Source organism: Epinephelus fuscoguttatus, linkage group LG19, assembly GCF_011397635.1.
Source record: "Epinephelus fuscoguttatus linkage group LG19, E.fuscoguttatus.final_Chr_v1".
In the NCBI taxonomy this organism is placed as follows: domain Eukaryota; kingdom Metazoa; phylum Chordata; class Actinopteri; order Perciformes; family Serranidae; genus Epinephelus; species Epinephelus fuscoguttatus.
The window spans coordinates 1,451,474-1,475,624 of record NC_064770.1 but is presented as its reverse complement, the minus strand read 5'-3'; the positions used below and the strand labels follow the sequence as shown (position 1 = coordinate 1,475,624).

Below are 24,151 nucleotides of genomic sequence, written 5' to 3'. Positions count from 1 at the left end.
ACCAAACTTCGCATCCGCGGGCATCCGGGTGAGAGGGTCAATCCGTGGTCTCGTACCGGGCTATTCTGTGTTCCTCGGCGCACAGAGTGAGGGAGAGGAGAGGAGATCAGCTCGACCAGCGAGGGAAATCCGTAGGCCTAAAACGCGTCTAACTGTGCACAGTAATAACTCTTTCTAAAGCGTTCGCCACGTGGGACGAGTTGCTAAGCTTTAGGAACAGTTGTGGGTACTTCTATTAGCTATGAGGATCACAGCCAGAAGCGTTTCCCTCAGGTACGCTCTGTGATGATATACCCCGGCGTGACGTCACCGGTGCGGGGTTGGCCGTGGCGGATTTCACCCAATGGGAGCTGTGTATTTCAGGGGACCTCTGCTGGTCAGCTGGGGTGCTGTGTTGGGGTTGAATCAGCTGATTCACACAGAGAAAGGGGGTTGACTGATTCCTTTGTTCTTTTGGGTGCCAACATGTGGTCTCAGGCTTTGATTGTTACATGTAGGCCCAAAAGTTTATGGATAAAGTGTAGGCCTTTGTTATAAATCCTTGTACGGCACAGCAGTACATTGCACTTTAATTTAGCACTCAAGCACTTTTACACTTTCAACTGGTCCCCCAAGTCTTGGTCTATCGTGTCTGTATTACTGTTCGCTATATCTTTATTTGTCATTGTTGTTTTGTTTTTGTTTTTGATTAGTTACACATCAACCTGCCAAGGGACTGAGTATGGAAATTAGCCATTGGCTACAATCCTACATATTTACATTTAATGTTCATCAATATGTACTGTCCCTGTTTTAAATAAAAAAATATGAATAAATAAATAAATAAATAAAAAAAAATACATACATATATATATATATATATATATATATATATATATATATATATATATATATATACACTCCAAGATTGGATATCAAGCCCCAAGCCCTTACAACACAGATTCCCTCACAGTGAGGACAAATTACCAGAGATTGAGAATAATGACTAAGCTGGAATCCCAGCACCCCTGAAGCCAGTTACCGAGTCTAAGTGACAAAGTACCCTCTGAAAGTCTGCTAGATAATGTGAATGCAGTACTACAAATTATCCCTACTAGAACCATAACTGAGATGAATCAGCTGACACCCCAGCAACAGGGTTCCTAGAGATGCTTGGCTACAAGATGAACACCATGAGCCACAAAGAGTGTTACCCTCCATGGAGAAGGACGCTGGAGGCCAAGATCAAGGTGACATGGAGAGAGGCTAGTCAACTCAGAAAGGTGTGTGGAAGAGAGGGATAACTTGGAAGTACAACAAACTGTCTAAACTTGAGGCACAGGAGACTGCCAAGCAAAGGGGCCCTGACTAGACCCACACCTACTGGCTCAAGAAACTGATTGCACTAAATGAACGCCAAGCAGCACAAATGAACCAGCTGCTGATGGATGGGACCCATCCGGAGTGGTTGACCCAAGGATGGATGGTCCTGATTATTAAGGATCCCCAGAAGGATGCGGTCCCATCCAACTACCAGTCAATAACCTGCCTCTGCACAACATGGAAGCTTCTGTCAGGCATCTTAGCGGCTAAGATGAATAGGCACATGGTCCAATATATGAGCAAGGCCCAGTAAGGAATTGGTAGTAATACCAGGAGAGCCAAGCACCAGCTATTGGTTGATATGGCACTCACCCAAGACTGCAAAACTGGACAGTCAGCTGAACCGGAAGAACAAGGTCCGAGCCATCACCACATACTCCCCGCCAGTCATCAGATACCCTGCTGGTGTAATAAGATAGCCAAAGGAGGAGATAGAAGCCACTGATATTCATCCCAAGTCCTGCACCCTCAGACTGTAAACTAAGCATAGGGAGAGGGGAGGAAGACTGGAGAGCATCACAGCCACTGTCCAGAATGAAACAACCAAGATCCAGGAATACATTAGGAAGATGGCCCCCAAAAATGAGCTGCTAAATGACTACCTCAGGCAGCAGATACCTGAGAATGCAGAAGAGGAGGATGAACCATCATGGAAGGACAAGCCCCTGCACGGCATGTACCGCCAGCAGATTGAAGAAGTGGTCAACATCAATAAATCCTACCAGTGGCTGGAAAAGGTTGCACTGAAAGACAGCACAGAAGCACAAATCATGGTTGCACAGGAACAGGCACTTAGAACAAGATCAATAGATGCAGTGGTCTACCACACCAGACAAGACCCCTGGTGCAGGCTGTGGGAGGGGGATTTTTATAAAAACCGTATCTGAAATTTTTTACTCCCTAATATCGTAATCAGCATCTGCCCCCAAAAATCCAATATCAGTGGGGCTCTATTTAACATAGTTAAATTTGGTCAGAAAATGACATGTTTTGCAGTTTTGTGTAGGACATGAACTAGATTTGATATTTGTGCCAATTTATTAATTAGTTTTGGTGCAAAAAAAAATTCAACAGTCATGATGGTTAAAGACTGGATCAGATGGCAGTGTGCCTTGCTGAGGGGCAACTGACCCTCCGTAAGCAAACAAACATGCTCAGTTATTCTGTGATGCTCTGGACTCTGTGATTTCTTTGGGTCAATAAGCCTTCGCTTCAGAATTTTCATGGAAAAAAAAAACAAAAAAACAAGCAGAGCCCCTGGCTGTTCTAAAGGCAAATGTATTTTTGTTCATAACCCACTATTCATACATCATACATATAATGCTGGTGGGCAGTGCCTATTTCTGCTGATCAATTGTTTTGCAATTTTGCAAAATATGTTTGACCCACTTTTTTGTGCTAATCTTTTTAATTGCTGACTGAGAGTTAAACAAAAAAATCTCTGTTAACTTCACTGTCATTTTGCTGCACACATTTTTGATTTTGTACTTTCTGAGCCATGACTTTGTTCTTTTTGTACCACACAAAAACACTATAAATCATCCAAAGAGGTGCAAAATTGCTCAAAATTTACACACCCAGTATAGCCTCCTGGTTTGCCATGCAAAATGTGGTTGCAAACATCCCCTGAACCAGTCAGCATATTTAACAATGCATTAATTTAAAATAGGACATTTCATTCATTGGTGTCCCAAATGAGGTTTCTGTGCATGACACAAAAGTAATTTATGCCTTGTTGCTGCCCTGTAGTGGATGTAGTGACATAAATTTAAGTCTTTGTAGAAGTGTATACTTAAAAAAAAAGGCACTCTCTGAGCCAAAAGTGTTTCCCTTTCAGCTGTTGTAGCAATCACACCTCTTACCTCTGTAAATAGCAGAGGTCTAATGATATAAAGATATTTCTTTATTGTAAGAGGGATCTCATGTCACCATCTTGTGCTCTCCATGTTGGTTTCAGGATATAAAAGGCAATTTTGTTTCCACCTCTTCCTTTTTCTGTTCCTTTTTTGTGCTTAAAATGTGCTGAAAAGTGCTCATGGACAATCGGCAAGGTACTGACATTGTCAGTGAAGAGGAAAAACAGCAAGAGCTGGTAGAGCAGTGATGTGACTAATACCATCTAGACACGCCATGCCCACATTAAAAGAAGCCTACTTAAGCTTAGGCTTATGTCAATGTGATCTCAGTTGCTAAATTCAGGCTTTATCTTGGGTCAGATGCTGGGGGTTGTTGTAAATATAAATTTTTTATGTCGATGTCATCTAGATTTTCAACACTTATATTTAAATAGGCATACATACAGTACATAATTTTTTGATGTGCTTTTTTCATGTAATCATATTACTGTTAATATTCAGCAGGCTATCACTTCAATTCTAACAATTCAGATCTTCTAATAAGTGTGCTGGAGGTCATTTTGGAAATTATTGCTCCATTTGTAAGCTTTACTTGAGAAGTTTTACTGAAATCAAGTCAAACTTTATTTGCATAGCACATTAAAAAACAGCTGCAGTTGACCAAGTGGTGAACAGGCTCAAAATACCAAAATCAAATAAAAATAAAAAAGCAAACAGCAAATAAGAACAAAAGAAAAAATAATAATAGCAAATAAACTGCAAGTCAAGGTGTCAAGCTTAACTTGAATCAAACACCAACACAAAGAGATGAATCAATAGGTACTAAAGGTTACAGTCAGAACAACTTCTACATGAGGAGGTAAGCTGTTCCAAAAATTAGGGGCAGCCATCACAAAGGCTGAGTCACCACTGTTCCTGTGTCTAGATCTGGGAAAATCCAGGTGCACCTGATTGCATGACCTTAGTGCTCTAGCTGTAGTCTGAAGATGCAAGTGTTCCGCTAAATAGGGTGGTGCCAGCCCATTTAAAACCTTAAAAACAAGCAATAAAATCTTACAATCAATGCTGGAACATACAGAGCCGGTGGAGGAAGGTGTTATGTGGTGTTATGTGATCCCATTTTCTTTTTCCAGTTAGAAGGCAAGTGGCTGCACTTTGTACTAACTGCAGACAATGAAGGGACGACTGTTCTAAACCCATATACAATGAGAGTAAATACAGTAATCTAACCAAGAGGTAAAGCATGACTAACTCTCAAGATCTTTGGGAAAGGAATATGCCTTTACCTTGGCTAAAAGTCATGACTGGAAAAAGCTAGTTTTCAGAACTGAACTAATCTGTTTATCAAATTTGAAAGAAACAAAAGATTGATTGTACGAGTCTTAAGGGCCAAGAATACCATCAGTCATTTAATGGGACAGGTCATCCAAACGTAAAGATCTCAGTCCTATTTTCATTAAGACTGAGAAAGTTTAAATTCATCTACATTATTCTGCCCTCATGATTGCGTTTCTTTGCAAGGCTTTTACAGATAGTGAAAAAAACTCCAATAAAACCGTATTCTTGATAAAGTGGTTTTACTGATGGATGTTTCTGTAAAACTGAAAAATACAGTACAAACAAATAAATCAATTTTCCACACACATAGATATACATATAGATAAAATGCAATGACAATGTGAAGAACTACAGCTACAAAATGCTCATTAACTTATTGTAATAAAGTAAACTGCTGTTTAATATGGATGAATTTTAACTTTCCTTCCCAGCTGACATTGCAGGTAAATATCAAATATGAATTGCACAGTTATTAGCTTAACATAGACCTCCGTAGACATGCTTCTTTCAGTTAGTTCGCAACCTAGCAAATGACTAGCATATGTAAAGTACTGTAACGGACTGGGTGACATGTGGTGTCAACTGTTATGTTATGTTATGCTGTCACTGTAAGACATGTTATGTTCATTTAGTTAAAAGGTCTGTGATTGCAGTTACTGAGTTTTCCATGATGTCTTGAACGTGTCATTGCCAGTGAAGTTGTGTGTGTTTAGAGGCTGTGAAGCCTGTCAGTCATGTCAGCTACCTATGACAGTGATTTGTGAGAGATAGCCACTTGTGATTGGCAGAGGATCTAAGCGGGAGGGTTGTTGTTGTTTCGGCTAGTTCAGGGGTGTGTGTAGTTTTGGAACTAGCGGGAGATCTTGAAGTGAGCCGCTAATGTTAAGAGCACATTACAAGCAGACAGGTTTGTTCTTTTGGCATTGGCTACGGCCCACAGTAGCCTGTATTGAGTTTGAGAATAAAGAGCAACGAAACGAGTTCATGCCTCTTAGCTTCACTGTGAAGGGATGCAACAATAGGTGTCAGAAGGGAACGGACTTTGCTGACGGGGTTCCTGCACCTTTCGCTAGCTCATTGACAACAGACCGGTTGCTACAAGTGTGTTACGGGCAAGATATGTTGCAGCTGGACCCTTACAAGATCAAGCGGGAGGAGGAATCCGACGAGCAGAGAGGTTATGGCACGGACACAGCTTTGGGTGCTGCAGGACACAGAGAGCGGGTGAGAGAGATGGCGGCGAGGATGGCTGCAGAGGCTGGTTTGGGCTCATCTCGCTGCTTCAGCGAGGGAAATGCCAACCGCGGGAAAACAGCGGCGGCCAAATGTACAGACATGCACAGGCAGAGACAGGTAGAGCCACGTGGGGGACTGCTTCCATCAACTATGAAAACCCCCAGGTATGATGGCATGGCTAACTGGGAAGCTTTTCACGCACAGTTTGAACTGTTAGCCCAAGCCGGCAGGTGGTCCACTGAAGAGAAAGCCCTCCAGCTAGCAATGTGCCTTACTGGTGATGCTTTGTCAAGCCTGCTACTACTGAGCCCTGATGATAGGAGTGACTATGATGCATTAGTGGGAGCTTTAAAGAGGCGGTTTGGCCTATGCTCAGCGGCTAGCCTGCTATGCTCTGAACTATGCAGCCGCCAGCGACGACCAGGGGAGCCGCTGAGGGATCTCGCCAATGATGTTGAAGGACTGGTTCACCGCACCTATGCTCACATGCCCCCCGCCATCCAGAGTGAATTAGCCCAGGACCATTTCCTCCAGGCCCACCCGACCTGCGTATCCAGACACTACTGGCTCATCCCAGGTCCCTCCAGCAGGCTTTGGAGTTGGCTACAGAGAGGGAAATGCTGTGTACTGATTCTCTGGCAGGCACACATGACGCTTTGCCTCAGGTTAGAGCTACAAGTGGGATTGATTTGAATGTGACAGAACCTGCCTGGGTGGGCGAGTTGACTCAACTAGTGCAGGCTGCCACACTAAGAGAGCAGCGACCGAAGCCACGTCCAAGACTCTGCTTGGGATGTGGACAGCCTGGCCACCTGGTCCGACAGTGCCCTCGTACACCTCCAAATCAGGGAAACGGAACGGGGACCGCATAATCGGGACGATGCGGACCCCTGGTGCTGAGTCCCAACCTCTTGCAAGCGGGGAAGCAGCACAGCGCTCCAACCAAGCAGGGGCATGGCAACCACCAGGCGAGATAGATGGTCAACTGGAACGGCTCGTGGTACTGGGCCGAACCTGGATAGAAGACTGCTGGTATGTGCCAGTGACCATTGGAGGAACACACTGCTCTGCGCTGGTGGACACAGGTTCTTCAGCCACCCTGGTGAAACCTGATGTGGTGGGTGGTGGCTATTTTTCCCACCATAGTGAAACTTCAGACAGTCACCGGAGAACGAGCCCCCATGGTGGGGGAGGCATTAGTGACTCTGGGGTTGGGGAAACAGTTGGTTCGCTGCCTAGTGTGGGTCGCGACCCTAGAGGACTGTATCCTGGGGCTGGATGTTCTTGGGGCATTAGACTGTGTTATTAACACAAAGAGAGGAACTCTCACCTTTCAAGATGGACATGTTATGTTACATCCCAGCCAGGCTGCCCCGTGACTCACACTGTTGCAGTGTTAGCGGCTGAGACAACAAACGTGGGTGCCACTGGCCCACTTCCACATCCAGTTTCCCCCACACCACCTAACGGGAGAGAGAGAGTCCTGGCCGTGAGCGAGGTTTGGTGGAAAAACTGTGATGGACTGAATCCCAGTGAACAGGATCTACTGTGGCAGCTCCTGCTGGAGTTCAAGGACTGTTTTTCGCTGTCACAGGAAGATGTAGGCCGGACGGAGCTCATCCAGCACGACATCGACACTGGAGATGCGCAGCCCATCAGGATGAGACCGCGACGCCTCCCTCTGGCCAAGCAGGTGGTGGCAGACAAAGCCCTCCGAGAGATGCAGCAGGCTGGACTCATCGAGCCCTCCACCAGCTCCTGGGCTTCCCCAGTCATCATGGTCCCTAAAAAGCTGAAAGATGACTGGCAGTTCTGTGTGGATTTCAGACCTCTTAACAAAGTGACCAAAAAGGACCCCTACCCCCTCCCGTGCATTGATGAGGCCCTCGACACGGTGGCAGGGTCCTCCTGGTTTTCTTCTCTGGACCTGCGCAGTAGATACTGGCAGGTCCCCCTCACTCCTGAGGCCAGACCCAAAACTGCCTTCATCACAAACGGGGGCTTTTGGCAGTTCAAAGTCCTCCCATTCGGTCTCTGCGATGCCCCCGCCACGTTTGAGAGACTGATGGACAAGGTACTTTCTGACGTTCCCCGCCAAGAGTGTGTTGTGTACCTGGACGACATTCTTGTCCATGGTGAGTCTTTTGAGTCAGCTCTCAGGACCCTCAGACATGTGCTGGAGAGATTGGCAGCAGCAGGACTGAAACTGCACCCCCAGAAATGCTGCTTTCTGAGGCGTGAGGTCACCTTCTTGGGCCACAAGCTTGGAGGAGGGGGTGTTGGCACCATGGATGAGAAGGTGCAAGCTGTGAGGATTGGCCCACCCCCGACTCTGTGCAGGACCTCAAGAGCTTCCTGGGCCTGGCCTCCTATTACAGAAGGTTTGTGAGGGGGTTCTCCTGCATAGCTGCACCCCTATTCCGTCTCCTGCAGAAGGGGGAGACATTTTTGTGGACAGAGGAGTGCCATGCAGCCTTCACTTCACTGCAGAGAGCCCTTGTGGAGGCCCCAGTTCTGTCCCCACCTGACCCCTCTCTGCCTTTCATTCTTGACACAGACGCCAGCAATGTTGGCTCAGGTGCTGTGCTGGTTCAGGTGACACCTGACAGGGAGAGAGTGGTGGCATATCACAGCAGAACATTCAACAAGGCAGAACGTCGTTACTGTGTCACCAGACGGGAGCTGCTTGCCATGGTCAGCGCCATCCGGCATTTTAAATACTACCTCGGGGGCCTCCACTTCACAGTCAGGACTGACCACTCTGCTTTACAGTGGCTCATGTCTTTCAGAGAGCCAGAAGGCCAGCTGCCGCGCTGGATCGAAGAGTTGCAGGCGTATGACTTCACTGTGGTCCACAGACCAGGGGCACAACATGGAAACGCTGATGCACTGTCCCGCCGCCCCTGCAGTGCAGACGCCTGCAGTTACTGTGAGAAAAAGGAGACACTGGAGGGAGCACAGTTGCAACCTGATGTGAAATTTGCAGCGATGGGTGCAGAGGGGCCGACAAGCAGCCATAGACCAGCAGCTGTGGATGCAGCTGAGTGGGGGCTCAAACAGGAGGAGGATGTGGACATCAGACCAGTGCTTGCATGGGTGGCGACACAGTGCAGACCCCCATGGGAAGATGTCGCCATGTTTTCCCGAGCCACTAAGGGACTCTGGTCAATGTTTGAAGCCCTGCACCTGCGTGATGGGGTGCTACAGAGGGAGTGGAAGGAGCCAGCTACGGGAGAGACACGGTGGCAGGTGGTGGTGCCAAAGGCCCTGCGGGAGACGGTGCTCCAGGTGGTGCACGGAGCGCCAGGATCTGGCCACTTTAGGGTCACCAAGACCCTCCGCCGCCTCCGACAGGGGTTCTACTGGGGCCAGCATAGGCAGGATGTGGAAGACTATTGCCGCCACTGTGACAGCTGCACTGCATGCAAGGGGCCCACAGACAGATCCCATGCCCAGCTCCAGCAGTTTCCAGCAGGGTGCCCCATGAAGAGGGTGGGGATTGATGTCCTTGGGCCATTTCCCCACACAGACAGAGGTAACCGCTACATCCTCACTGCCATGGAATATTTCACTAAGTGGCCTGAGGCATACAGCCTGCCGGACCAGGAGGTGGAGACTATTGTGGACGTGCTGGTGGTGGGAATGTTGAGCAAGTTCGGGGTGCCTGAAGTCATTCACGCTGACCAGGGCAGAAACTTTGTGTCCTGTGTGTTTGCAGTGTGTGAGAAACTGGGCTCCCACAAGACCCGCACCACACCCCTCCACCCCCAGAGTGACGGCCTGGTTGAGAGATTTAACCGCACACTGGCACAGCAACTGGCCATAGTGACGGCTAAACACCAACGTGACTAGGACACGCATGTCCCCCTTGTGTTAATGGCATACCGCTCTGCTGCTCAGGACTCCACTTCTAGCTTGGTTCCAGACCATAGACCCCGCTCACTCAACTGAGTAGGCTTGCATCTCTGGTCTGGCATACTAAAATGAATTTACGATTTATCTCGTCCGAACGATGGACGGACCAATGAACGCCAGGGGTCTAGCGATTAGCCAATCAGCGCCACGCTGATGTCAAGCTGTACGCCGGTGGGTAACTGGTAAGGATAGCAAGAATGGCAACCGCTACAGATCCTACAGACCACATTAACGATGCTATCGAGGTATTTCGCCACTACTCGCGTTAATGGAGGACCAAATTAAGGAAGCTGCTAAACTGGATTTAACAGCGATGCAGCTGGGCATGCACGACGACGGAGACATTTTAAACAGGCAATGCTCGCTTGTTTTCGGCACCCCCGAGGCATGGATACTAATGACGTCAGATTCTGGGCGAGTCGTTGATCTCTACTGATTGGTTAGGGAAAAATGAAATTCCCTCCCCCTTGTAAATCGCCTTCAATGGAAGCCATGTCAGACTGAAGGTTCTGGGAGCTTCAGTCTGACACTCAGGCTACTCCACTTCCTGCTCCCCTGCCCTCCTCATGTTAGGCAGGGAGATCCGGACCCCAGCAGAGATGATGGTAGGCAAGCCCCCTGACACCCCTGTGGACCCTCCAGGACCAGACTATGCCAGAAAACTCCAGGACCGCCTTGAGTCCGCCTACGAGTTTGCCAGAGGTCAACTGCTGGGCGCAGGAGTAAGACAGAAGAGGAACTATGATGTGCATACCAGAGGGCATCATTTCGAAGTCAGAGAGTTGGTGTGGGTGCATAACCCCCGGAGCAAGAAGGGCAGGTGCCCTAAATTGGACAGTGAGTGGGTGGGGCCTTGCAGGGTCCTGGAGAGACTGGGCAAGGTCGTGTACAGGGTCCAGCTACCACCAAGAGGACGGAAAGTCGTCCTACATCGAGATAGGCTGGCCCCCTACCAGGGCACTGCCACTCCACTGGGACCAAGGTGTGGGACACAAGGGACCCCAGACACGGCCCTGAGCCCCCAACAGGCCCCCTCCAATGAACTGCCCCAGCACTACCCCCCCCCCCCCCCCCCCCCGAGTTCATGCCTCTTAGCTTCACTGTGAAGGGATGCTACAGTACATTAATCAGACAACTGAACAAAATCTTCCTGCCACAGATCTATTTTCTCTTAAAAACATTCATTTAAATAATATTTCACATCTGTACTTATGGACATAACCACTCCAAGGCTTAAATGTAAGGAGAACACTGGTTTACACATACACTGTATGCTCTTTGTTCAACTGAAAACAATACGGAGGATGGAAAGTGAAACTAAAGAAAATCAACGCTACCAGTAATGTCCCCTAGATGGTAGTAAGTGAACAGGGGTCAGTACATACATTTTAATCTTTACTCTCTGTTTTTATAGGCAAATAGACCTGTACATAATCAGCAAAACAATAAGAAGTGTTTCTTAAAAATACATCTCAAAGGCAGCATATACTATTAAATCTGAAGGGCTGAATACTCCTTTATAGCTGTGTGCCAGTTCCTCATCTACAACGGGTCTCCGGTTAAGTTTAAGTTTATTTACTTTATTAATCCCCCTGAGGGGAAATTTGATGTTTTCACTCTTGCTTGTCAATTACACACAGGTTCGAAAGACACACACATGCACAAACAGGACCTATACATGCACAAGGTGGAGAGATGTCGGAGTGGGGGGGCTGCCTCTCACTCGAGAGTCCGGACTTCGCAAGAATGGGAGGACGGGAGTACAGTCATTTCTGCTTTTGGAACAGCAGCAAACGTGATGATGTCACCACTTCCGCTCGCCTTGGCTGTTGTAGCCTACTGTATTGTATGCATTTAGAATAAAACAATATAAACACAGCCCAGCCCTGCATCTTTTCATCTTTAGAAATTAATATGTGTATGTTTTTAACGTTTCAACATATATAACTGACGCACAAAAACATATAAATAGCCAAAATATTTTCATAAAATGTCCTATAAAACCTTTTCCCTGCAGCTGGCTTCTGATTATATTTAATCTGTATCCAGTCCCCGCACCTGGCTTCTGATTATGTGTAATCAAAAGCCAGGTGCGTGGGGAAAAGTTTGGTTGGAGTTGGTGGTTATTGTGATCGTGAGCATTGGTGAGTTGGAAATCAATAATTGACACTGATCAGAGAAGGCGACTTGGTTCAATTACTGCAGCAGCATTGCTGTACCTGCAGGCTGAGGAGGAGGCTGCCCAGCTGAGAAGGTAGATCCAAGAAAGACAACAGAGAATGAGGCGGAGGATGAGGATGAGCCATGCTATGCTTGCATGTCTCTATTGTTTGATATGTTTGTCCAGTTGTGAACAAAGTGGGCTACCCAGAAAAAGTAGTAATATCACAACAAAGAAGAAAAACTCAGTCACAAGTAAAAGTACTGCATACCAAATCTGATTTGAGTAAAAGTATATGGGTATTGGCAGCAAAATGTACGCCTACTTAAAACGAAAACTTAAAAGTACTCATTATGCATAGATTTCAAGTGTTGTAATCATCATATACATGAATATGTACTGAGTATTAATTGATCAATTTACACGTAGGCTACATGTAAGCAGCATTTAGATTAGATTAGATTAGATTAGATTAGATTAGATAGAACTTTATTGATCCCTAAGGAAATTCAGGTGGTCAGCTACATTACATTCACTCAAAACAAACAATAAAAACAGACAGCAATAATAACACAATAAAAAGGCATAATAAAAAACACAAAACCTATAATAAATATTAAAAACCATAAGGTAAAAAAGTAAAGTGCTAAAGTGCTTGTTAGACTCATTTTCATATTAAAGTGCTTAGCAACCCACATCCTCAGGTCAGACCCATCAGCACGTGCTGACGTATTGCGGGAAGCGAGTTGTGTCATTTCTGTTTAAGCACTTATAGCTCTCCTTCTTTTTCCAACTTCCCTGCTAATCTCTTAGCTGTTGTTTGCATGTTACTAGCCTTGGTAGCTACATTAGCTTAACAGTTAGAGATGACTTCTCCCTCTGCTCTTTCTTGCTCGGTGTGCCAAATGTTTAGCTATGCCTTTGCCTCCTTTAGCGACAGTGGTAATTGTAACAAGTGTAGCTTATTTGCTGCGTTGGAGGCGAGGCTTAGTGAAATAGAAGCGCGGCTCCGCACCATGGAAAATCATTCAGTAGCTGCGGTAGTTAGCCAGTCCCCTGTAGCCAGTACGGAGCCACATAGCATAGTCTCCGCTAATATTAATATTGCCTCAGTATGGGGTGCCGTTTGTAAAGTGGCTCACGCTGAAAATAACATCAACATTTTGCCACATTTAGCTTCAAACAATGTTTAAAAAAGTGTTGTGAATTTTTTAACGTCACCTTTTACCACATTTACAGCAATATTTGTTAACTTAGAAATATATTAAATAGTTAAATCTAAATATTAAATGTGGCACCAAATGTTAAATGTTAAATCTAAATCTAAATATTAAATCTAAATCTAAATGTTAAATCTAAATATTAAATCTAAATCTAAATCTAAATGCTAAATCTAAATATAATTCTAAATGTTAAATCTAAATGAAATCATGATGTCTAGAAGCAGTGGCTGCAGCAGCAGCAAAGCTATCAGGACGTCATCTGTTAAATGGCTCGCGTTGTCAGATACCACATGAAACTACTCCAGTTAGCTCAATCATGTTGTAACTAAGACATCCGCTGGAAAAAAATATTTTTTTTCACGGACCGTTTAGAGTTAATGAGTCATTACAGACACCGCTAATGGGGCTAACAGCTAACGGTTAGCCCCGCTAAGCTACGATAACCATGTTATTAATTTCAGAACGTGATAGTAATGTTTGTTCAATCATTGTGTTTATAGACTTTACAAACACCAGATTAGTCTAAACGGTGATACAGTGACGTGAAAAATGCATATGCATATAATGCATATAAATGCATATATATATATGTAGCTAAACTCTGCTGGTTTTCTACCCGGAAGTATTTGTAAACAACAAAGTGATTCCCTCCGAAGGGACACTAACAACTCAAAGTACACATCAAATAAAATTTCTCCAAACACGTTTCTTGTTATTTTAGGTAGTTATTATCACGCTAATGTATGTTCAAGTGTTCATTTCCCCCAGTAAGTTGGTTTTAATTCATTATTTGATTCTATAAACACAGTCTGACCATCTCGAGCTTTTATTTTGGTACTTCCGGTGGCCGGCAGTGTGAATTTGCATATTAGCTAAATATTTAGTTTCACCCAGAACCCAGAACGCGGTGTGTGAATACGCAAAAACGATGTCGGACTCCATAGTTTTCTCTGGACCCCTCCCAAATCTGACCACTGATGACATGTTTAGCCACATGTCATCATTTAATCGCTGGCTGTCCAGGTGATGTCCAGCAAACAATGTGGGTTTTGTTAATAAATGGCAAACTTTCTGGGGAAAACCTGGTCTTATTAGGAGAGACGGCATTCATCCCACTTTGGATGGAGGTGCTCTCATTTCTAGGAACCTGGCAAATTTGATTAGTAATTCAAATCCCTGAGAACCCAGAGTTGAGATCAGGACTCAGAGTCGTAGTCCTATACGCTCGGAGCTTCTAGTGCAGTTACCCACCCATAGTTTTCATAGTTTTATACAAACGGTGTCTGTCCCCCGACCACCTAAATTATTTAAATCTAAGATTGAACATAGAGGAGTTGTGCATAACAACCTCATCCAAATTAAAATCAGTTTAATCAACTCGGAGTAGTTTCACCTGGAGTTAAGCGCGTGTGCCACAACTATAAAAAGCCAGCATCAATGGAGCCCCGATTCGACGAGTCACCATGGCAACGGGGACAGGGAGGGCTGTGTTTTTCATCCTACTAGAATTAGAAATCTTAATGCGCTCATACGGCGAGTTTGAACACGTTTTCAAAAAGAAGTGCAACACCGCTGCAGCTGCAAAAGAGAGGGAGACGGCGTGGGAGAATGCATAAGTTTAAATGTAGGCTAGTCCTTTGCAATCACAATAATAGGCTATTACAGGAGAAAACTGCTTGAATGGTAGCCTATTAATTTATTTCTTTTAGGGGCAATCCCGCGGGGGAGAAGCGCACTTGGCAGCAGTTTAGGATGAAATATAAAAACACTGTTCAAACAGGTAAGACCTCCGCATAATCTCATGGGGGTACCTGATTTTGATCATGTTTTACATTGTAAAGTAAATATTAAGTGGCTGTTTGACTGTGCAGTTGTTTTATCCCCAACATAATGCTGTTTTCACACACATAAATGTCTTCTCATCTATATCATGTTCTTAAATAATTAAGCCTATTTAAACTAACACAGACTTCTACTCAGCCAACACAAAGAAGGCAGATGCCCGTAAAACGAGCATGCTTTTCTGACTGCCCTGCATACAGTTGCCTTACTCAAGTGCTCAGCGTCTCCGACATTGTACAAAAAACTTCCATTTGCAAAGAAACGCAGCGCAACACACAATATCTGCTGGGATGTGAGAGCATGACTACGATTGATAAAGTTGCAAATGTAAGGACGGATTAGGTTGTGTATGTAGATGATGGACTGTGACGTTAAACGGTACAGCTCAAAAAGATAATTGTGTGGAAATGCTAGAACATCTATGCGCGGTCTGATAACCATCTTCCGACAAATATTTAATTCTCTGTGCAGTAATGCTGCACCTTCATCCATGGGATCGTTATCAAAAGGACATGCCATGTTAGTGAAAAAAGTTGCCACTACTGTGCCTAATGGACTTCTAATATGATGACTCTGATTTTTTTAAATGACAGACGGCAGAACGGCTATGCCAAACTCGCCTGCTGACTGAATGAATGAGGAAATCGAATGGAGTGTGTGGCTCTGAAAGAGGGCGGAGAAAGAGAGAAACTGAGGTTCACTGAGAAAAACCTGGTCCCGACCAGGTTAGGTTCATAGAGTCTGTTACTACGGTAACTGACCGAGAGTTTAAGTTATCTCTCTCTCTGAAACAGGCTAGAGTTACCCCTCTTTCTCTGGTTTGAGCTACCTCCCTTTTTGAAATGGAAAACTCAGAGTTTCCCTCATTTCAGGGTTAACAGACTCTGAGTTTTCACTAAACCTGCTTTGTGAAACAGACCCCAGGTCTCTATTGTGTAAAGCAGTGTTAGTAAACAAATTAATATCAGATAATCATATTGATTTACTCAGTCTCACTGAAACCTGGCTGTGTCCAGATGAATATGTTAGTCTAAATGAGTCCACTCCTCCCAGTCATAATAATACCCACATTCCTCGAGTCAGCGGCCGAGGAGGGGAAGTTGCAGCCATTTTTAACTCTAGCATGTTAATCAGCCCTAAACCTAAACTAGATTATAATATACTAGATGTTTATCAGATAATGCTGTCACAAAATTTAAGGAAATGATTACTCCGTAGTTAAATTCAATACCATGTCCTTCAGGGGAACTGCCCATTGGTCCGACATCCCATTGTTCCGACCATATTAAACCCATTGTTCCGAAGTCCATTCTGAAATCATCATGATGTCCTGTGGTTAATGTCTGGTTAGGTTTAGGCATAAAAACCACTTGGTTAGGGTTAGGAAAAGATCATGGTGTGGGTTTAAACGAAAAAGAAAGTGGCAAACACATAAGCTGTGAGCCTGCTTCGCCTCAAGCCTTTCCTAGCTGACCCAGAGCCAGTCGCGGCGCACCATCAAGGTCTAAATACGCCCGCTGGGAGCCATTCAGCACCGCGGACCGTCGGACTAATGGGGTGTCGGACCAATGACATGGACCCGTCCTTCAGTAACAGAGGTTTCCTGTACCGACTTTAACCTCTCCCAAATTGATCATCTTGTCTATAGTGCCGTAGGCTTGCTACGAACAACACTCGACTCTGTAGCTCCTCTTAAAAAGAAGTTAACAAAGCAAAGAAAGTTCGCTCCCGTAAGTTAAAACAAATATCGCGATTGGCGATTAACCAAACTGGAAGAATCTCGTTTAATCTGGGCAGACAGTCTCAAAACTTATAAGAGGGTCCTCCGCAATGCCAGAGCAAACTATTACTTAGCATTAACAGAAGAAAACAAGAATAACCCCAGGTTTCTTTTCAGCACTGTAGCCAGGCTGACTGAGAGTCAAAGCTCTATTGAGCCTTGTATTCCTTTAGCCCTTAGCAGTAATGATTTTATGAGCTTTTTTAATGACAAAATTCTAACTATTAGAGGCAAAATTCATGACCTCCTGTCCTCAGATAGTACCTATCTAACCTCAAACACAGCTGTAAGACCTAATATATATTTAGATTGCTTCTCCCCAATTTCTCTTCAAGAATTGACTGCAGTGATTTCTTCATCTAAATCATCAATGTGTCTCTTAGACCCCATCCCAACTAGGCTATATAAGGAGGTCTTACTTTTAGCTAACACTCATATATTAGATATGATCAATATATCCTTATTAACAGGCTATGTACCACAGTCTTTTAAGTTAGCTGTAATTAAACCTCAGAGAGAACACACACACACACACACACACACACACACAAAATTCACTTTGCGTCAGTTTCTCCAAATCACCTTAGCATATGGGGTGACCATTATGGAGTGAGCTTTTAAGCACATAGGCCTACTACAATCAAAGCATAAGTTACCATTCGTACGGTTTTCTTTAAATAGCCTACAGCTTTTTCCACCGTTCGTTAGTTACTCACACCAAAGAGCGCACTTACAGGAACACCGAGACCTATCATGGACTTTGGTAAGAAAACTTTTACCATCTTTTTAAAACCATTCTCTTGTCCTTTAAGTTTCACAGCGATCCGTTAATTTATTATTATTTTCTATTTACAGACATCATCAATCTAACGGACGAAGGTTATCTCATGAGTATAACAACCTGTCCGACTGTAAGTCTTGTTCTCGTTGATGTTGTTAACGTACATCCCATACACATTTACTCATCTAATACACAATATATTCCGTTGTTTTTGTTTGTTTTACAGTCACAGTCGATGATCTGGAAGAGTTGAGGGAAATCATTCGTCAAGCGGAGGCCGAAGAAACTAAGCACTCTGCTGTACAAACGCTACATTCTTCTGCACCCGGGAGGAAGAGGTGGCGGATGCCCAGCACCAGCAGCAGCAGCAGTGACAGCGACGGTCGACCGAGTGTTTCTCGCAACGGTCGTAAAACCGGTGAGTCAAAAAAACCTTTTATTTTCTTTTTTAAAAAAAAGTAAAAACACAGGATCTGTGTCGGCTTCACGCTGCAATGCTACAAACATGAAGTTGGACCATTATCGATACATGTCCGATGTGAAACACAAGTCGGCACATAAACGTTCCCCCCTATCCAACAAACGTACATTGCATATGTGATATAGGTCCGATGTGAAACACGCGTCGGCTCATAAACGTTCCCCCCTAACCAACAAATGTATATTTCATATTTATTACTTGTTTTATTTCATTAAGAATACAATTTGAATAAAATAATGACTTTTAAAATGATCACTTTGCACTAGATGCACTCCCTTTTATCCACAGCTCATTTTCATTCACGGCTTCTCATTATTATTATTATAGCCTAATTGTTATTTATTGCCGTTTCTTGTATTTTGTACTTATTTGGCATGCCTAGTTTTTCAGTTTTAAATTTTGAAATCTTTAATCCGACTCTTTCCCCTTGACCGCTGTAACACTGGAATTTCTCAATTATGGGATTAATAAAGGTGTATCTTATCTTCTCTCTCTCTCTCTCTCTCTCTCTTTTTCAGCAAAAAGACCCAGAAAATGTACGCATAGTTTCAAATGTGCGACCTGTCAGAGGGAGAGACAAGAAATACATCAGGACCGTGAGCGATATCCTTTTGTGATGGGCCTTGGTATTTGAACGTAAGTTTTGTTTTTTATTTTTAGTTTTAGTTTTGTTTTCTGTAACCACGGATGAAAGCAACCGCCGTCCCTCAATACTTGATGATGCATGAATTAAACCAGAATGTATTAAATGAAACTCAGGAACCCGCTCAATCTTTATGTGAGGAACAAGAAAGTGATATAGATATGGGATATATATCTAACCAACAAACGTATATTTCATATTTATTACTTGTTATTTAATTTAGCATACAATATGAATAAAATAATGCATAATCCTCTCTCTCTCTATTTTTTTTTTCAGCAAAAAGACCCAGAAAATGTACGCGCGACCTTGTCAGAGGGAGAAAGAAGAAAATACATCTTCTCGTCGGTACTATGCTAAGGGCCATGAGCGAGATCCTCTTTGTGCTAGGCCTTGGTGTTTGAGTGTAAGTTTGGGTTGTTGTTGTTGTTTGGTTTTTTAAAATTTTGTTTGTTATTTTCTGTAACCATGGATGAAAGCAACCGCTGTCCTTCAATACTTGATGTGATGATACAAGAATTAAACCAGAATGTATTAAATGAAACTCGAGAACCCGCTCAGTCTTTATGCGAGGCACAACAAGATGTAGAAATCACCGACCCACTCACAGACATCAATATGGCTATCGCAGATCTTGATCATTCTCAAAGCATTTTAAACACTTAATTGGAGAACAAAGCCCCATCATTTCTTTTATCCCTGACCCATTCTCAGATACTGATGTTGCTATCGCCGAACTTAATCATACGCAAGCTGTTTTAAATACAATAAGCCAATGTCAAGATTTGTTAAATCAAATACCCGCCAATCCCTCGACCTCAAACGACACGCATTTGCAAACCGAGATTCGACTTGATAATAATCAAAGTGCCCAAAATCAAACGAGCGTCTTTAACGCCATAGACGCCGTAAATCATTTAGAAAATGTCCAACTCGCAACGTCTGACCGTCAAACTCAACAGCGAGGGGGCAACATAGAGGACATTCGTTCGGAAAATTTAGAACATCAACACACATCGCAGCGAGAAAACTCGCCTCAAAATTCGCCCTCGTCGAGGGTGGTGACACGACCTAGATTTAACAACGTTGAATCCAGCCATCCGCTCAACATCAACATTACCAAACTACATCGAGGTACGGCTGATTTTGGTGAATTTTACGTCAGGGTGTTTACAGAGATGGCGCAAGCGGTGACGAACGTCATTTCACAAGTCGAACGACAAGATGCGGTGCAGCACGAGTTGAGAGGCGATACTCTGCCTCAAGGCGCGTCCTGCATCATGAGCGGAGAGGAGTTTGATTTAACTCACTTACAGTCTTTCCTAGACCGCATTGTGCAATCTAACATGGCCGTTAAAACAGACGGTAATTTGGTATTCACCGTCCAACTCGTCAAAAACCCCCTAGGCGGGGGTCGAAGACTCTTGTCTAATACCTTAGACGGCGAGATTATTAAAAAAAAGTGACGGTCTCTGTGGGTCGTAATCAACGGCCACGACAACCAACTTTGTTTTGCGATTAATTTGGCTCACCTGCTTTACCCCGATATCGTCGATAGCGAAGCGTTTGCGCTCGGCAGAGACTTTCAAAGTAAGGCGGGTTTGAACAATCAGACCGCGGTAACGTTCGGCAATATAGCGAAATTTGAAAAAGTCTCAAACTGCAAAATTGTAGTGTTCTACAGAACCGACAACGCTCGAATGCTCTCTAAATTTGCGACCGATTCACCGAGAAGACAAAAGATGGTGTTTATGTTTCTGTTTGAAAAACACTACTACGGCATAACGAGCCTGAAATCCTTCCTAGGCTCGCCGTACGTGTGCGAGTATTGCTACGCGGGGTACACCTCCGTCGCGTGTCACTACTGCGAGGGTCATTGCTCCGTTTGCTCGGACCCCTCCTGTAGCGAGCAAGAGCTCCGACCCGTAGTTTGCGTCGACTGTAACAGAACGTGCCGTTCTTCGTTGAGTTTAGCCAAACACAAAGAGCCCGTAAAGATGCAAAAAATGCGACATGCTATACTACATCGCTATGAACGGTAATGGTAAACAACACGCGTGTCCAAAAGTCAAATGTAAAATCTGCGGCGTAACTGTAGAAAAAGACGAGAGTGAGGAGCACCTGTGTTACATACAGCGTTTACCCATCGAGACAAAACATACAGAGAAATTGATTTTCTACGATTTCGAGACGTACGTAGACTCGTCTGGAGCGCACGTCCCTTTTCTGGTGTGTACGAAAACCCTCGACGGCAAAAGGTGGAATGCTCAGGGCGTAGATTGCGCCAAACAGTTTATTTTGCATTTCAGATGACCCGTGTACAGAAAATCCGTCTTTATCGCTCACAGCGCTAGAGGATTTGACGGATACATTGTGCTCAACGCCATGCTGTCTCTGAACCTGAAGCCCGAGGCGCTCGTAATGCAGGGAAGCAAAGTCATACATTTCACCGACCCCGATTACGAACACAGATACATCGACAGTCTCAGTTTCTTGACATGCCGTCTGTCGGCTCTGCCCAAAGCCCTTGGTTTACCCGATAAAAACAAGGGTTTTTTTCTCCATCGATTTAGCTCCGAGAATCATTTAAAGTACGTAAGCCCCTACCCCGGGCCAGAGGCCTACGGCGTCAAACAAATGAGTAGAGAGGGCAAGAGAGAATTTGAAGCGTGGTACGAGACAGTGCGTCACGGCACGTTTAATTTTGAGAAAGAAGCCGTCCGCTACTGTCAAAACAACGTGGATATTCTCGCGTGAGCCTGCGACATTTTCAGAAAAGGTTACATCAACGAAACGGGCGTGGACCCTTTCAGTTGCGCCACCATCGCTTTGGCCTGCATGAAAGTGTTTCGCACAAATTTCCTACGTCATCCTGGCCATTCCTTCTCCCGACGACTATAGAAGACGTCGCAAAACCTACTCAAACGCCGGCGTTCAGTGGTTAGAGTGGGTGGCACATACCAAGGGTGTCTTTATTCAGCACGCGTTGAACGCGGGTGAAAAACAGATCGGTCGCTACTTTGTAGGCGGTTACGCCGAGGTCCAAGGCGTGAAAACAGCTTGGGAGTTTCTGGGTTGTTTTTATCACAGTTGTCCGTCCTGCTTTCAGCCCCACGACACCTGCCTTCTGACGGGCAGACCGTTTGACGAGTTACACACCTCCACCGCGAATACAGACGTTAGAGTCCGTCCACGGTCTCAAGGCGAACGTGATGAGAGAGCACGATTGGCTCGAGTTGAAAAAATCCCATCCGCCTCTGAGAGACTTTCTCAAGCGTGCCAAAACCCCCCAACCTTTGTCACCCCGCGACGCTTTGTACGGCGGTAGGACGAGCGCCGTGAGGCTGAGGTACACGACAGTGGGGAACGAAACCGTACACTACGTGGACGTGACATCCTTGTATCCCTACGTTAACTGCGCCTTTCCCTATCCTCTAGGACACCCCGAAATAGTTTACCGAGATTTCAAAGAGCCGCAAAACTACTTTGGGTTAATCAGGGCCGTCGTCTACCCTCCTCGAGGTTTGTTTTTCCCCATGTTGCCCTACAAAGCACCCTCGGGTAAACTGGTGTTCACCCTCTGTCGAACATGCGCCGATCTTAATTTTCAGGCCGGCTCGTATACCCACGATGATGAGGGCAGGGCGTTGACGGGGGTTTGGGTCACTCCCGAATTTAACAAAGCCTTGGAGTTGGGGTACCGCCTAGGTAAAATCACAGAGGTGTGGCACTTTGATAGACGCAGCGACAACATATTTGTAGAGTACATGCACACTTTTCTCAAGGGTAAACAGGAGGCCTCGGGCTACCCCGCCAAGGCCTCGGATCCGGAGAGTAGACGAAAGTACATTGCGGACTACGGGGCAAATCAAGGCATTTTGCTGGACACGGACAAAATTCAATCGAACCCGGCTAAAAGACAGGTGGCTAAGCTCTGTCTAAATAGCTTATGGGGAAAGTTTGCCCAGAGAAGTAACCTGAACCAGACTGTGCTCGTCAGGGAACCGGAGGAGTTTTTCAGTTACATGTTTTCAGAAAAACACAAAGTCAAATACTTTTCCTTCCTAAACAAGACCACGGCTCTGATTCAGTGGTGTCACGGCGATCCGTATATCGCACCTCCCAACAAGACGGACAACGTGTTTATCGCAGCATTCACCACAGCCTACGGCCGTCTAAAGTTATATGACTATTTGCATCAATTGCAAAATCGGGTACTTTACCTCGACACCGACTCTCTAATTTATGTCGCAAAAGAGGGAGAGAGGGGGCTCAAACTGGGTAATTATTTGGGAGACTTGACTGACGAGTTGGGGGGTGGCACCATACAAGAATTTGTGGCGGTGGGTCCTAAAAGTTACGCCTACTTGACCAGAAAAAACAAACGAGCCGTGCTGCGGGTGAAGGGCATTACTCAGACGCACGAATGTTGTGAAAAAATCAATTTTGACAGCGTGAAAGAGCTGGTAGAGGGTTACCTGCAAAACCACCGTACGGGGGAGAGGGAGGAGGAGGAGGGGTTTATCGAGACTCTTCAACACGGTATAAAGAGGGATAAAAACGGGTTTCTGCTTAAAAACTCGTCATTTTTAAAAAGGTTTCGTGTGGTATTTGACAAGAGACGACTGCTTTCCACAAGTGAAACTTTGCCGTTTGGCTATTGAAATGTTTTCCGCAGACCACCGGCCGATTGACTTTGATCCTGGACTGCGAGTGCCTTTCTCATGTCAGATTGTGGGACCCAGCGGTTGTGGAAAAACTTTTTTTGTAAAAAGTGTATTGGAAAACTGTCAAGATGTTTTATCTCAGGTGCCTGAAAATATTGTATGGATATATACTTTGTTCCAGCCTATGTACGGCCTATGAACTGCAAAAGATGAATAAAAAGATTAAATTTGTCGAAGGCTTGCCTGATTCTTTTGATGATGAGAACCTGTTTCCCCCCGATCAAAGTCACTTGATTATCTTAGATGACGTCATTTTTCAGGCCTCCGACCATCCTGAAGTAGTCAAGATTTTTACACAATACAGACACCACAGGAACATGAGCGTCATGATGTTGACGCAAAATGTTTTTCATCGGGGCAAACACAGTCGGACCATCAGCTTAAACAGTATTCCTCGAGGCACCAGCCGAGGAGGGGGAGTTGCAGCCATTTTTAACTCTAGTCTGCTAATCAGCCCTAAACCTAAACTAGATTATAATTCATTTGAAAGCCTCGTTCTTAGTCTTTTACATCCGACCTGGAAAACCTCGCAGCCACTTTTATTTGTTATAGTGTACCGTGCTCCTGGCCCGTATTCTGAATTTGTATCTGAATTCTCAGAGTTTTTATCCAGTTTAGTTCTTAAATCAGATAAAGTTATTATTGTAGGCGATTTTAACATTCATGTCGACATTGATAATGACTCCCTGGCTACCGCGTTTATCTCATTATTAGACTCCATTGGCTTCAGTCAGGGTGTACATGAACCCACTCACTGTTTTAACCATACCCTCGATCTAGTTCTGACGTATGGAATTGAAATTGAT

The 24,151-nt window shown here is 44.8% G+C and overlaps 2 protein-coding genes across 9 annotated transcripts in view; both read left to right on the top strand.

Annotated features, from left to right (window-relative positions):
- The window catches only part of mettl22 (methyltransferase 22, Kin17 lysine), a 98,087-nt gene extending 86,426 nt beyond the window's left edge, over positions 1-11,661 (top strand). For all 8 annotated transcript variants that reach the window (XM_049560269.1, XM_049560275.1, XM_049560270.1 and 5 more), the window contains one exon: positions 11,348-11,661. In XM_049560269.1, coding sequence (XP_049416226.1) covers positions 11,348-11,506 — 159 coding nt within the window. In that variant the 3' untranslated portion in view covers positions 11,507-11,661. The remainder of the gene's footprint in view (positions 1-11,347) is intronic.
- Positions 1-23,609, top strand: part of LOC125878833 (uncharacterized) — a 39,314-nt gene extending 15,705 nt beyond the window's left edge. Inside the window, exons 2-5 of the mRNA XM_049560250.1 lie at positions 17,569-17,624; positions 17,721-17,912; positions 18,494-18,611; positions 18,898-23,609. Coding sequence (XP_049416207.1) covers positions 21,831-23,282 — 1,452 coding nt within the window. The 5' untranslated portion in view covers positions 17,569-17,624; positions 17,721-17,912; positions 18,494-18,611; positions 18,898-21,830 and the 3' untranslated portion in view covers positions 23,283-23,609. The remainder of the gene's footprint in view (positions 1-17,568; positions 17,625-17,720; positions 17,913-18,493; positions 18,612-18,897) is intronic.
- The last annotated feature ends 542 nt before the right edge of the window (positions 23,610-24,151 follow it).